The sequence below is a fragment of the Chiloscyllium plagiosum genome, unplaced genomic scaffold (genome assembly GCF_037043375.1).
Source record: "Chiloscyllium plagiosum isolate Xiang-an unplaced genomic scaffold, Cpla_swu_hap1 HiC_scaffold_27, whole genome shotgun sequence".
NCBI classification, from domain to species: domain Eukaryota; kingdom Metazoa; phylum Chordata; class Chondrichthyes; order Orectolobiformes; family Hemiscylliidae; genus Chiloscyllium; species Chiloscyllium plagiosum.
The window spans coordinates 67,052,236-67,067,615 of NW_028270165.1; the positions used below are offsets into that span (position 1 = coordinate 67,052,236).

Sequence of the window (15,380 nt, forward strand, 5' to 3'; positions counted from 1 at the left end):
GTTCTGTTTGCATTTTCAAATACATGCCAGAAATAATCTATCAGGAATGTAGGCCAGTGGGAATTATCATATTGAAATTCTTCATCTCACGAAATGCGGACAGAGACACAGTTAATGAGATAGCTTCCCACACACGACGACTGTGTTTTAACTAATAATCATGTTCATTCCGTCATTGATCATGGAAGACTGCAAATTAAATGGAAGCTATACTTATCCAGTCATGATTCACTATACAATAGGAAATATATACCTGGTCCATGTTTGTGATCCGTCCTCTTGCCAGGGGGAATATTCTCAATTTCTTCATAAATTCCTTGGTACAAACCAAGGCGTGAGCCTCTGCCACCAAGGTAAAGTTCTGTTGAATAAACAATAGACTGGTCAGCATTTGTAGCTGAACACTCGCAGAAACAAGGTGTTTATATCTGAAGAACCAGGGGAGAGAAGAAAGAGTTCACACAATGCTGTAGATTAGAATCTTCACACAATGTTAACTGATCGCTGAAGGGAGAACATATTGGAAAAACAAGTGAACAGGCCATGATTAATTTCCATGTCACATCAGTTACCGAACCTAGTATGTTGAACAGAAAGAGGGAGATGTTCTTCTTGGTATAAATTTGGGTATTTTGTTCTAATTTTGCTGATTCAAATATCTATTCAAGAAAATTCTCAGCTCGCAATGGTGCATGTGATTGAAAATGTTGAGTGCAGAAAATGAAACTCTTTAATGCAATGAAAAAACGAAATTGCTAATAACCTATATTTTTTTAAAAAATTTGATACCATTGAGGAGATTACAAATTAATGTTCAACATACTGTGGTGCTAACAAACAAGATTGATAATAATGTTGTTAGAATTGGACTACTTTCATTAAACAATTGCATAATTATGACAATTAGTTAAAAATCAAAACGTGAGACGAATGAAATAAGGTGCACCTTGATGACATTGATCGTGATAGACTAAGTGCCTAGTTTTTATGGCTATATGTAAAGGAAAATTAAGAGCATGTGAAAGGATAGAAAATGATTGTTATTAATGTTGATTGTCATTGCCAACTCGTGGAAAATGTTTCCCAAGCAAAAGCTTTTAAATTATTGTGCAAAGTACAGAAGTATCATTTGCTCAGTCAAGGGAAGCCAATTGTTGCCTAACTGGAAGTTCCCTTAAAAGGACCCTTAATCCTCTCAATGATCTTGGGTTGTGGTAGCAGCACCCAGACACTGAAGAACCATAAATAATAGTAACTAATGAAGAAATATTTAGAGGCAGTCTGCAAATAACTCAATGAAACGGAGACATATTGCTGCCGTCATTAACCTGCTCTGGAATGTCATGTATATGTTAACTGAAAGATAAGAAAGTGCAGTCATTATATTTCTTTCCCAATGATAATGACTGGAGCAACTCCACATTATACGTTAATTCAGTTTCTCTCCAAATATATTGAGCGACTTGATGCATACTTCACATAGTTAGAATATTCTTTTAACTGCTATTTACAGTTTTGATGCATTTATCTGAGTGTTTATTAAAACTTAGCGTTTCATTGGGCAAAGTCCCTCGAAGAAAACAAACAGCCAAGAAGTGCCGCACAATCGTGACCATCTCAGTCAAATGCTCGAAAAGTGCAATAAAAACGTACAGCCCCGAGAACATATGCAACAGTGAAAGTGACGCAGTGTTAGTTCAGTCGGTAGATATGATGCTTACCTTTCATTTGCAATTTTCTCTGCATGACCACCAATAATGCGACCAACTCACAGATTAACAAGACTCCCAAAGATGAACAGACGACAACAGGCATGGAAATAGACGGGCTTTCCTGCCCTTAAAGGAGGGAGTACAAATGGGTTTAGCATAGTTAAGGTCTGCCATGGAAAATTGTAAATAATCATCATTAAGGAAACAATGGCACTGGCGAACGCGAACACAAATACTAATAAGAGTATCAGTCATAAATACCCGCAGGTGGAGGTGAAGGGGAGACCGTCACCAACTCGGAACCTGTGGAACAGAAAGTACGAATAATTATAAAGGGCAATGTAACTTAGGAAATCAAATAGTTGCCCTGATTTTTAACATTAATGGCGCACGTCAGTCAGCATCAATCTTACCAGAACACTTTACACTGGCAATTTCCTTGTGGTTACACTTGCTTTTAGCTGGAGCTGCGGAGAGACAGTCCAACAGAGAGAATTCTCTTCCCTTACACTTCACATCATTCTGCCAGATAACATCTTTCTCCTGGGAGAGAGCGGCCTCATCTCGGGCTGATAGTGCGAAGCCACATCCCAGCTCTCTGCAGACAACATTTGCATCAGTTATATCCCAGGAATTGCCACACAACGTTCCCCAGCGTTGATCGCACATGATTTCCACTCTGCCAGAACAGTTGCTGCTTCCTCCATGCAAGTGCACACTGTCTTGCGTATCTGTGGTACAGAACTGATTATTATTGAATGCAGTACAAAGCAGAATCTCCAAGAATTCGCACATAGAGAACGAAGACGCACCTAATTGTTGATGGCAGGAAGTTGAACTGAGGGTCTGCTCCTTTGTCACATTGCTCTCTGTTGGAAGGAGAAAGATGCTCAGTCTATTGGAAATTCATGTTTGAAATGACACCCGAACATTGAGAAGGCTTGTCATGTTACCTGAACAAACTACACCAGCATCTTCCCGGTGTTGACAGTCGTGTTGACCCCACGGATCTGTGTGACATTGCCACAGTGTCGACTCGTGTGACAGACACTCCATCTCATCGAGCCAAATAGTTCCCGTTCCTGCTCCGAATGATTGAGCGTCGTACTCAACATACTGGAACGCACCACAGTGCAGCTGTTTACAAATCACTTTGGCAACGTGTGAATCCAATGTGTCTGAACACACTGTTCCCCAGGTCCCATTGTAGAACACCTCCACTCTTCCCTCACAGCCATGCTTTCCATTCACCAGCCGCAGCTCCTTGTGTTCTGTTCAAACAATAACACATATCCAGATTGTTAGATTGTCCATATCGCTGGTGTGCACTGTGATTGCCGAAACGAGCAGGATGAGTGATATGAACAAAGTGAATTGCTGGAGAAACTCAACAGAATCTGTGAAGAGAGAAAGCACAGACAAATCTTCAGGTCCAGTAACGCGTATTCTGAATTGAGGAAGCGTCACTGGACATGAAACGTTGTCTCTTTGTCTCGACGGATGCTGCTAGACATATGAGTTTTCCAGAAATTTTCCTTTTTTGTTTTAGATTCGCTGCATCCGCGGATCGTTGTGTTCAGTTTTCTTCATGACAGATATTGCAATGAAAAAAGGAGTGAGCCAAATGTGCATCGTGCATGGAGTTTAGAAGGACTTGACCAAGGCACTACTAGAATCTGGCGAACTGTTTGAGAATCCGAAATGGTCGAGAAGCAGAAACTGACAGAAAACAGAAAGCCTGTGTTAAAAGTAAATTGTCCACTTTGCAGAAGTGACGGTCCACTGGAACTGGTTCTGATATCATGGCTGTTCAATTATATATATATATATACATACATATGCAATCACTTTTAATTTTGTATCACCAGGGAAGTTTCAAACTGCTCAGTTGGAAGCAAATTACGGAATATTTTTACTGCTTCTGAAAAATCATGAAAACCGCAAGTGCACAGTAATAAACAAGCAGTACAGGTCTGATACAATTGGACAGGAGCTGTGTGTGATGCAGTGAAGTCTGCTCGGAAACATAAAGAAAAAAAGTCACTCCTTTATTTTCGAGTCACAAATAGTTCGATAGACACACGAACAGGTCTCATATTTCTGTTGGCTCGATACAAAAGTAAAGATCATAAATTTGGAATTAATTTTTAGCAAACCCTTTATGACAATCAGGACAATATTGACATCCACTTGGAGTAGTGACAACAGATCAAAAATGACACTTTTCATGACAAACGCGACTTGTATCAATAGAAGGTTAAAAAAACTGACAGAAAAGCAAGTTAGATTAGAGAAACGAATTGCTCTTTCACTTTCTGTGCAGCATGTAAGTGTCAGAGATCGTTTCTTAAAATTACTGCCGCTGCTCTACATTCCTTCGAATTCAGTGAACATACGTCAGCATGACGTCTCACCTACAACATTCGCGCAAAGTAAAAGCATTGAAGAATGGCCTCACCCGAGCACATAATTCTCACATCCTCTTTATGAGAACAGTCGTCTTGGTGACCCAATGGTACTGAAGGACATTCCCAGAGAAATGATTCGTTTCCAAAACACTTCACATCCTTCCACCAAATGTGGCCTGAGCCCGGTCCAGAGGAGGAAGGGAGTGTCTTACCCAGTGCTTTTCCACAACCCAGTTGTTTACAAACGACTTCAGCGTCTACCACATCCCATGAATCATCACAAACTGAGCCCCATATTCCATTGTAGTAAATCTCCACTCGACCAGCACAAGGGCTTCCACCATCTGACAGCCTTAACTGAAAGTGATCTGTGAAAAAATTACACATTCAATGCACATTCCCTTCATCACTCAGGGCCACATAGTGTATAGATACAGGAAAGAGCGTTTTAAATGTTCTCATGAGAAGTACTTATTGTGCTGAAACATAATTTCTTACAAAATTAATCGATCAAGTGTAACCTTTTAGCAAGAATGTATAGCACATAAATGTTTCAAAATATCTTATTGCACTTGGTACTGCCAGGTTCAGTTTCCCTTTCAATGTTGAACATTCCGTGAAATATTTTGCAAACAGTTGCATTTGTGCTTTCTCTATCCAGTCACTCCGTTTATGTCTGTCCACATGTTACTTTGTCTAATGCTCACCCTATTTTATAGTGCACATAGCTGTACGTTCGTCCAATATAAATACCGTCTCAGGTTTCATTCATCAGCGCACATGGGAATACTATACCTTACGAGAATATAACTGAAAGACAACATATATATTGGAGTGAAAGCAGTAGCACTTTGAGTAGTTGTAGAAGTGTAAATACTGAAAGGGGACGAAAAGTCATTTCAGGTTATTATCACGTGTACTTAGATACAAAGGTCCAGAACTAATTCACAGAATCACGGATTTAAGAAGTCTTCAGCACAGAGAAAGAACCTTCGGCCCACCAATTCTGTTTCTGTCAAAAACAAGCTCCTAAATATTTTAATCTCATTTCCCAGCACTTGGGTTCGTCCTTAACTCCTTCGCATCACAAGTGCACATCCAAATATATCTTAGATTTCCCTAACGTTTCTGCCTCTACCACATTTACAGGCAGTGAGTTCCAGACTACTCCCATGCCCCAAGTGGATGAAAAAGAATATCCTCAGGTCCCTCTGAACCTTCTGTCCATCACCTTAACTCTATGCCACAAGGTAAGCAATTGCATAACATAGGGGAAAGATTCCTTCTTGCTTATTATACACCTCAATCCTGCCCATACTCAGTCGACTCTGTTCAAAGGAAATGAATCCAAATCTGGCCAAGTTGTCTTCATAGCGACATGTTGTTCATCTCAAGAAAATCTCTCATCCGTTGCCCCCTGCATTGTCTCCATTACTGTCAAATCCATCCTCTGACATGGATTCCTTAACTGCACACAGTTTTCTGCTCTGGTCTAAATCATGCTTCTTGCAGTTTGAGAATAAACTTGTGCGCCCTTAAAACACTGTCTTCAGCTTCTAACGAACCATTTTATGATCTTTATACAGGAAAAGTGAAGCTTCCATCAGGTCAACAGCATAACACCTGACACGAGAGGAGACCTTCCCTGAGCTCATTGCTTGCAAACTGCTTTTCTGATTGATGGCAAGTCACCTCTACATATTGAAAATTAACGGTCATTTAGATTAATGGACTCCGAGAGATGTCCAGCACAGAAATAAACCCTTCAATCCAACTCCTCCATGTCAATCACATATTCGAAATTAATCCACTCCCATTTGAGAACATTCCGCCCACAAATCTCTAAACCCTTCCTATTTATTCACAAATCCAGATGCCTTTTAAATGCTGCAATTGTACTATCCTCCACCATCTTACTGTGAAGATATTTCATACATGCAACCTCTTTTGTAACAAACATTGTCCCTCAGTTCCATTAGAAAACTTTCCCCGTCACTTTGAACCTCTGCCCTCCAAATTCGGATTCCCCGATCCTGGGGACAATGTTATTCACCTCATGCATGCCCCTCCTGATAGAATAAACTTCTGTCATGTCACCCCTCAGCGTCCGACGGTCCAAGGGAAAACGCCCCAGTCTTTTTATCCTCTCCCCATGGGTCAAACCCTCCAACTCTGCTAACATCATTGCAAATCCTTTCTAAATCATTTCAAGTTAAACAACATTGTTCTTCTAACAGCGAGGCCAGAATGACACACATGATTCCAATAGTGGCCAACCAATGTACAGCAACAGCATGACTTCTGAACTCCGATATTCAATGGCACTAATCAATGAAGGTAAGTGTACGAATCACCTTCTTCATTGCACTGTCTGTCCATGCCTCCATTTTCAATGCTGTTAGAGTCTGCACACCGAGATCTCATTGTTTGGCAGCAATCCTCAAAGCCTTTCCATTAAAAGTATAAATCCTCCTCAGATTTTAGTTGTAAAAACCCGCATCTCACATTTATTTAAATTAATCTCCATCGCCCACGCCGCCGCATTTTTGCCTGTCTGATCAATATCTGTTTATATTCATTCTCATCAAAATTTCAAATCGCCACGCCAACATCACTCTCACAAAATTAGAAATTTGTTGGTGAAATTCAGCAGGTTTAATGGCCTCTTTGGGAAGACATGTGAGCATTTCAAGTCGACTGACTCTTCATCAGAACTAACGCATTCCTGTGCACGGGTGTCAACTTCAACTTTGTGTTAAGAAACTGTAATGCTTGTATCTGACAACCAAATTGTGTTCATTTCTCACATTCATCCATCTGTACTCCCCCCCCCCCCCCCCCCGCACACAAATACACTACTCCGCCTTTCGTTTGTTTTCATCCCAGAGAAAAACAATCTCTCTGAGTGACACTAACAAGCAAGCAATGTGCATTCTCACTTTACTCAGTAGAAGGCTATTTGGTTTGATATTTCTGAGCAGGTTAAAAAGTGAAGAATTTACTCACCTGAACAGAGGGCACCCACGGCACTGCCTTCAGTGGCAGACGAAGTCAATGTTTTGGAGATCCTGCAGTCCTGGAGCTGTGATTCCTGTCCATTACACTGGACAACATGTACCCACGGACCACCATCACTCTCCCCATACTTTGAAGAGTTATACTTTTCTAAGGCATAACCGCAACCCAGCTGTCTGCAGACAACGTTGGCATCATTTTGATCCCACACGGTGTCCTGCACTCCACCCCATCTTCCTTCGTAGTAAACTTCAACTCGGCCATCACAGCGGCTTTCTCCATTCACTAGCCTTAGCGCCCAATTTTCATCTGCAAAACAAGAGTTGTTGAGAACAGCAATTGAAATGAACACAGATATTCGAGAACTGACAATCACAGGAAAATGTATGATTTTCAATTATAAAGATAGTCTGTCCAATTACTTTTCCTAATACTTTCATCTTTGCCACCACATTTCTTTTGTCAAACAAATTGAGTGTGTTGTGAATATAAAAGTACTGTTATTCTGTGACAATGGGGAAATGCATACGTTGAAAATAAAGTCTCGTCATGTGCCAACATCCATTGAGTTCGATTCTCAGTCTACAGATACCACTAGAATGCTTTGACCGTTTATGTGCTGTCACTATCTTTATTGCTGACGGCAGAACACGTTGCACTGAGCAAATTCCCCCCAACATGACTGAGACAACGGTCAAGAAGATAAAGGGGATTTTGGAACAAGTCTCTTTGAGGACACCAGGAGAATTATGACATAAAAAGCATTGTAATAATTTGGGATGGCTGCTAAGTTTTAAAACGTGAGGATGTCACTTACTAACATTTCTGTTGATGTTCACCATTTTCTTTTGAAAATGGTCTTCATCCTATTTGCATTTCAAAACCTTTTTAGAAGATACACACACGTGATTTCTGCAGAGACATTTGTGAAGAATGTCATGTCGCTAAAGTGTTGTCGTTTGTAATTCAGATGGTTTATGCATTTCGCTGGGGGAATGTTGGTAAATGTATGCTGTGGAATTGGAGCCTAGTTTCAGACAGTGATCCAGGAAATGAAGGAGCATTGAAAACAAAACCCATCCAGCTCCTAATGTTTGTCAGGGAATCAAATTTGGTATCGAAATCTGACCTGCCTTACAAGGTCTTCAGGCTCATATGAGTGGCAGAATCCTATTTATTTGAGTGTAAAAAAAAACTGAGTTGAAAATAAATCAGGCATCAGCACAAAACCTGGACTCACTGGTGACATCACCATCCCCTGAACGACTAAATATATGAATTACAACCGGGTTAAATGTTAGTGCAATATTCCCGTTCTAAACCACTACAGAAAGTTTCGAAGTACGAACAGAATTAGTAAACCAGGCAGATTAGATGGATTTTTGAAGCGACAGGGGTTTGACATTTTAAGAATGCGGCAGTTGCATGCAGAGATTTAGGAAAGTAATTGTCATCTCGGATGGTATTTAGGACAGGTTCAGAAATTTTAAAAATAATGTATATTTAATACACATTAACTTCCGAAAATTCAAATAGCACAACTGAGAAAGTCATTCCACCAAATCAAGCGTAAACTCTTTTTTCGTAACTTGGATCTGGTGGTTCAGACAGTCTGCAACTGTCGGAAATTCCCGAATGGAAGATGGTGGAGTTTAAACTCAGTTAACAATCTGGAACTGAAACTCGCCTCTTTGATAGTGACAGTCAAATGATCATCTATTATCCTAACATCTCATCTGGTTAATAAGTTTCCGTTATAAAGGACATCTGCAAGTCTGACTGGTTCTAGCGACATATGACTGCGGATTACTGACCGTATGGTTAACAGGTAAGGAATTTCTGAAGTGCCCTAGTACACAGCTTAAGCAGAGATTCATAACAAATGGCCAACAGACCATGCCCTCACCAGCGTCACGGCATGAAGGAATAAATAAAATAATTTAGAACTTTGACTGCATAGAAGCTATGTTCAGTGACAGAACGATTGTGGCAGATGACGCACCCGAGCAGATGACATTGGCTATATTTCCACGTGAACAGTTGAAGTTTTCCCCATGTGAAACTGGACATTCCCACAATCGTCTCTCGTTTCCACGGCATTTGTAGTTTTCCTTCCACGGTGGTAGGACTCCCCTCCCAAATCGACCATCTCTCGGGATCAACTTTACGGTCCCACATAGAAGGTGCTCACAGACCACACTGGCGTCTTGTAAACCAAAGTAAACACCACACAGCATTCCCCACTGCTCTCCGTGCAAGACCTCCACTCGCCCAGAGCACCTGTTCTCCCCACCAACCAATCGGGGTCCACGGTTCCCTATTTTGGAGGAGATTAAGACACAAATGTTTGCAAATACCTGAAGACTGGAGCAAGATGCAAAAAATAAAATAGATTGAATCTCATCCATTCATAGATCAACATCCGGACATCATAGATTTAATTTTTCAAAACAATTCCGTTTATTTTATGAAACTATTTGTAACACTCACAGCGAAAGTATTTTCTCAAAATACTGCTTGTTATCATCTATCTCTGATCTGGAAAATGAGGACGCAACGTTTTACATGTTGCAGTCCCTTGTTGGATAAGGTTTTTGGTCCCGACTGCTCGTGGTGTTTAGAGAGACTTTGGAGACCATGCAGTAATGTTAAAGTCAGCATAGTGTTGATGAACATATGGTTACTCACTCGTTAGAGAGCGACACTGGCGGTGAATTAACCTGATATTCGCCGTTCGTCATTTGAGGGACTAGCTAAGAAGGTGAGGATCTTCATGGCAACTTCGGATTGCGGAGTTAATAAAATAACACTGTTGGCAACACCTGCATCGCAACCCAGTCACTCAGCCAACTGAAATAACAGATCCCGTCAGGGATGCAACAGTTCAGTGCGGCTAACAAGGCAAATGCATTCAACATATATTTATATCTGAAGATGATTTCTTAACAAGGACAACAAAGGAGTTTACAAGATTGAGATAACTGAGATATTTATTATATGGAAAAGTATTTTGTAAAATAAAATTTAGAGCGTCCAGGTGACCAAATCATGACCAGTGCATCAGACGCTGGCTGCAATAGGCAATTGCAATAATGTCAACCTTTATTCAACCATCGAGGTCATGGTAATGAAGGCAATTATAAGTTGCGAACGTGTATCATTTCGGAGAATGGGACATGAACTTTGCCAAGTTTGCATTAAGATGCAGAGTATCCGTTCAAAATTAGCCTGGGTATCAAATATTGATGAGTTCAAACCATTGTTTATGCCATATGAAAGATAGAAACGCATTGTTAAATTATGTGGAACACATAATGCATAAAGTGTGTCCTGGTGCTTGAGGAGATGCAGATAAGCCATACTCGAATAGATGCGCGAACAGGGTTCTATTTTCAACAAATGTGTATTGGACAGGCAATGGATCGTTTTGAAACAATAGAGCTGAATCACATACAGGTATGCGAGAATATTAACTGCTTGAACAAAGCAAGGAAGAGGACCTTTTTCGGCTAGCTGATCATCGAAAGAGTAACAGGCAGTAATATTAAGGCTTGGGGTAAAGGGTGTGTTGCATATCCGAATGTTGTGAACCAGACTACTGACAAAATGCATACCGTTGTAAAGCACAATGTGTTACGAAGGCAAGATAAATTTATACCAACGTGAAAGGTCAGATAATCAGAAAAATCGCCAGTAAGGTGCAGAATGCGATGGTGAATAAATGAGCATGATAATATTTATCAGCCTACGAGTTTTTGTGAGCTGGAACATCTTGCTGAAGAATTTGTTTGGAACAGTGATCTTCAATGATTTCCAACAGTCTGGTAACATTGTTCAAAAATATAATCGGGGCAGGGAGAATCAGAGAATAGACTATTGGCTTGTCATGAATTCACTTCAATGAATCTGCATCGACTAACGCTTAATATTATCGTCAGTGATCGACCTTTAATCAATATTGATACTAAAATAAATTGAGTGCAGACGGTTGAAGAAATGTATTTCCCAATATAATTGATATCGTTTCAAAATATTTAATTTCCAATATTTGTGTGTATATATGTTATCACATCACACTTGTGCATGATTACACTAGAACCCTTAAGGATGAGTCGAGATTTGTCACTGTTGCTGAAATCCCAGCGTCATCACTCTTACAAATATTAAGTGGAAATGAATCTGTTTTTTCTTTCAGTACGTCTGTACTCACCTGAACATATCAGGGTGACATTGTTGTGTCCAGTACAAATCCGGTGAGTGCTTGAAGACCGAGGGCACATCATCACCTGAGTCTCATTGCCCGTGCATTTAAAGACCTCCGTACCCATGAGCACGGTACTGCCTCCAGAAAGAGCAGAACTTGAAACAGACATGGCCACTCCACAATGAAGTTGCGCACAGACCACATTGGCGGATTGCAAATCCCAGTCAAGGCCACACACTGCTTTCCAAGTGTCACCGAACAGGACCTCCAGTCTGCCGAAACATGGGGCATTCCCAGGCACCATTCTCGGAATGACGTGCTCTGAAAACAAACGCATTGCATGAGAAAAAAATCATGTAATACTAACTCACATTGTTGACTGATGAACATATGTCTGATTAATGATAGATCTGGCACATCTGGATAGACCTTCTTCCATTACTCGGTGTGGCCTTGCAGGCCTGTCGACCTCATTTGTGGTCAACAACAGATTCCTGGCCCTGGTCCGACAGAAAGCGACACTGGAGTGGAAACAGTAACAGGAGTATTCACCTCTCCCATTATCTTCAAATAATCACACATTATATCATGCTACCAAATAAATCGGTGATTTTATTATTAATATTTTAATAATTAATGGGCAGTTGTCATTTAACGAACATATCCCTTTCTGGTTTCAAACAGGACCATCTTGTATAAAATTGCACAGAAACGGCAGTAGACTTTTACCTGAACAGATGACACTCGCATCATTGTTGTGTGAGAGGGAATAGTCGCCCCATTCCAATGATTGACAGTCCCGCAGGGCACGCTCGGACCCGCTGCACTGAACATTCCAGGTCACAATGGGTCCGGATCCTCGTCCAAAGTGAGCCCCGCCCGGGGCAGAGACCGCGGTCCCACAGTCCAGCTCCCGACACACAACAGCAGCATCTGGCAGGTCCCATTTATAATCAAGCACAATTCCCCACTGCGCCTTGTAGTGAATCTCCACTCGGCCAGCGCAAGGACTGCCCCCATTCTCAAGTCTCAGCCTCACAGTCTCTGTAACATATAGAGTTAGCAACCAAAGTGAACACTGCATTATTGTAAAAGCTCCATTTACAGCCTGCATTCCCTTCTCACAATGCAATAGGAGTGAGGGCATGGTAAACATACATGCTATCGCAACATAACTCAGGATATGTCTTGTGGATGGTGAAAGGCGAAGGGTCATTTGTAAAAAAAAATGCTCACTCACAGACAGCGAGTGTCAGAGAACAATTTCCACGAAAACAATTCCTCTAAACTGGCCAACGTGAGAAGATTTTTATTTCTCATTCATATGATGTTTGAACACGGAATAGCGACAAAAACACAACTGATGCGCCCTGGGAACATCTGAACATGAAACAGCACTTCCGTCTGCCACAACCACAAATATTGTGGGATGTATGGTCATGTGATCATGCTGTCACTGCTCAATAGTGAGTGAGATAATTCATATAAATTTCCAACAGCAGCACTGTGTGTGTAGCTGAAACACCACAGTATCTCCACGTATTTAGTCTCTCTCTCTCTCTCTGAGTAAGAACTGTGAGGAGGTATTGATCCTTCACACCCTCCTCCCAAAAAACCCTGAAATGAGAAACCTACAGGAGGAACACACCCCCATTAGTTATGAACAAACAACTGTTCAACTTGAACATTGAGGCAAGGAGACCATTAGCCCAAATTCGTGTTTGAATGGAATCATCAGAATATAGGATTCGACTCCATATGAAAATAACATACATTTACCTTTACTATCGTCCTGAGTTTCAACAAGTCTGCCTGAAATAGAGGGATGAAAATTGAAGTGTTACAATTCAATTTAAAAGTAGAAATCCATTAAACCAAATGCAACAAATGCGGGCAATAATTATCATTAGTTTGCCAAATAATCCTATTTTACACAGAGGGTGGTACGTATATGGAATAAGCTAGAGTGGAAGTGATTAAGGTGGGTACATTAACAACATTTAAAAGATATTCGGACAATTACATGGGTAGGGACAGTTGAGAAGGATATGAGTCAAGTGCAGAGAAATAGGTTTTGTGTGGATTGACATTTTGGTTGGCAAGGAACAGTTTGGGACAATGGGTCTATCCCCGTGCTATGACTCTTTATGATATCTGGAAATTTCACACCCTCATTTCATGCAAAACTGATAAAAGCAGGAAATATAATTACTGCAATTATCAAATATTGTTAGTTTTCTTCTAAAGTTAACCGAATTGTTTCTAGACAGAGAGACACGCTGCCAACTCTATGACTGTACAGCTCGTCACTGCATTGCCACCTTCCTCAACATTGTGATGATCCCCGTAAAGAGCGACAATACTCCCCAGTTATCAATGCAAGGCACCCCCGTCCAAAGATTTCAGCAACTTAGAAATTTTACTCGATCAGCAATAATGAAATAAACAATGACTATCAGTGCTTCGTCAGCAACAAACTCCCGAAAGTATATTTACTTTTTAAGTGTTGGCCATCTTTAATATACGGCTTTATCATGTTCCCCTATCAACATGGCGACAGCATCACGAGATTCACTCATCAACAATATCCAGCAGGAATTCTCCATTTCCCCAATCCTGGAACAGGAAGTTTCATGGTGCATACAAAGAAGCAGTTCAATATGTAACTGTCCATAAACCATTCTTTGGTCACAACACAGGTCATTCGGTCCAAGGGGCCGATGCTACCTCTTTGCACAAACTGCTTAATTTGCTCCAATGCCTATCCTCATTGCCAACAAATTATTGCTGTCAGTATTTTTAACCCACTTTCAACTGCACTGGGGACAGGATGGAGATGAACACGCTGTGTGCTTCTTTTTTTAAAAGAAATAATCAAGTGTTTACTGAGTTTGCCCTGTTATTGATGTTACTAACAATATATTGTCCTCCTCTCCGAAACTGATAGAGGAATCAAAATACATTTTCAATTCAAATTAATGTAAATTTTTTCCCAATGTGCGATACAGTTTGATGATTTTTAGCTTCTTGAGAATACTATCTCATGCAGTTTATTTTTAAAATTCGATAAATCTCGAATTGCTTGTTTTGAATCCCAGAATAATTTCCTTTATGCTTTCAAGCAATCAGACGACACGGGTCATCTGTCCATGTGTTAATAGATGGTCGCTCACTGTGATTTATTCAATCTCTGCTGTACAACATCTCTCGTGAACTGCATTCACCGGCTTGACTGATCGTTCACCTCTTTATCATGCGTAAGCAATATCCTTACAATTCAATGCTAAATCTTTATTGCTTTTTAAAAACGTAATTCGTCGTTGAAAATGAACAGGAAAAATCTAAAACAACGGCTTGCAGGCTGATCCATTCATCAGATGTTTGATGTTCTTTACTAACTGGAGATTTTTGGAAAACAACAAATCCCTATCAGATCAGTGGCATCATTGTGAGCACTCTAACTGATGGGAGAACTGATGCAAACTAAATCGACTGAAGAGCTGTTCGTCACGATTTCAGACAGATGTAACTAGGAATAAACTTTGCTGATTTTGAACACGTATGTGTTCAAAATCATTGCAGAGGACATACCGTCCAGCGTGGAATCAGATGAGAGTCAATTAGCGTCCTGCACATTTCACACCGCTAAAAGAACATAATAACTCGGAGCAGGAGTTGGCCATCTGGCCCGTCAAGACTGCGCCACCAATCATTTAATGAGATCATGGCTGGTCTTTTCGTGGATTCAGTTACACTTACCTACCTATATAGATTAGATTACATTACAGTGTGCAAACAGGCCCTTCGGCCCAACAAGTCCACACCGACCCGCCAAAGCGCTGTGAGACAGCAGTGCTAACCACTGTGCCACCATGCCGCCCACATTCTCCACAGCCCAGAATTCCTGTACTGTTCAATAATCTATATATCTTTGTTTTAACTTCATCCAACAAGGTAGTCTCAACTATTTCACTGGGCAGGGATTCCACAGATTCACAACAGAATGGGTGAAAGTCTTTCTCTTCACCTTACTCCTAAATC

General features: G+C 40.7%; 1 protein-coding gene across 1 annotated transcript in view; it reads right to left on the bottom strand.

The window, feature by feature from the left end:
- The window catches only part of LOC148144527 (scavenger receptor cysteine-rich domain-containing protein DMBT1-like), a 49,230-nt gene extending 37,767 nt beyond the window's left edge, over positions 1–11,463 (bottom strand). The window contains exons 1-9 of the mRNA XM_087975381.1: positions 11,346–11,463; positions 9,138–9,452; positions 7,127–7,444; positions 4,171–4,488; positions 2,666–2,983; positions 2,126–2,581; positions 1,974–2,015; positions 1,722–1,838; positions 254–361 (exon numbers count right to left, since the gene is read on the bottom strand). Of these exons, the coding sequence (XP_087831507.1) occupies positions 254–361; positions 1,722–1,838; positions 1,974–2,015; positions 2,126–2,581; positions 2,666–2,983; positions 4,171–4,488; positions 7,127–7,444; positions 9,138–9,452; positions 11,346–11,463 (2,110 nt within the window). The remainder of the gene's footprint in view (positions 1–253; positions 362–1,721; positions 1,839–1,973; positions 2,016–2,125; positions 2,582–2,665; positions 2,984–4,170; positions 4,489–7,126; positions 7,445–9,137; positions 9,453–11,345) is intronic.
- Positions 11,464–15,380: the final 3,917 nt, after the last annotated feature.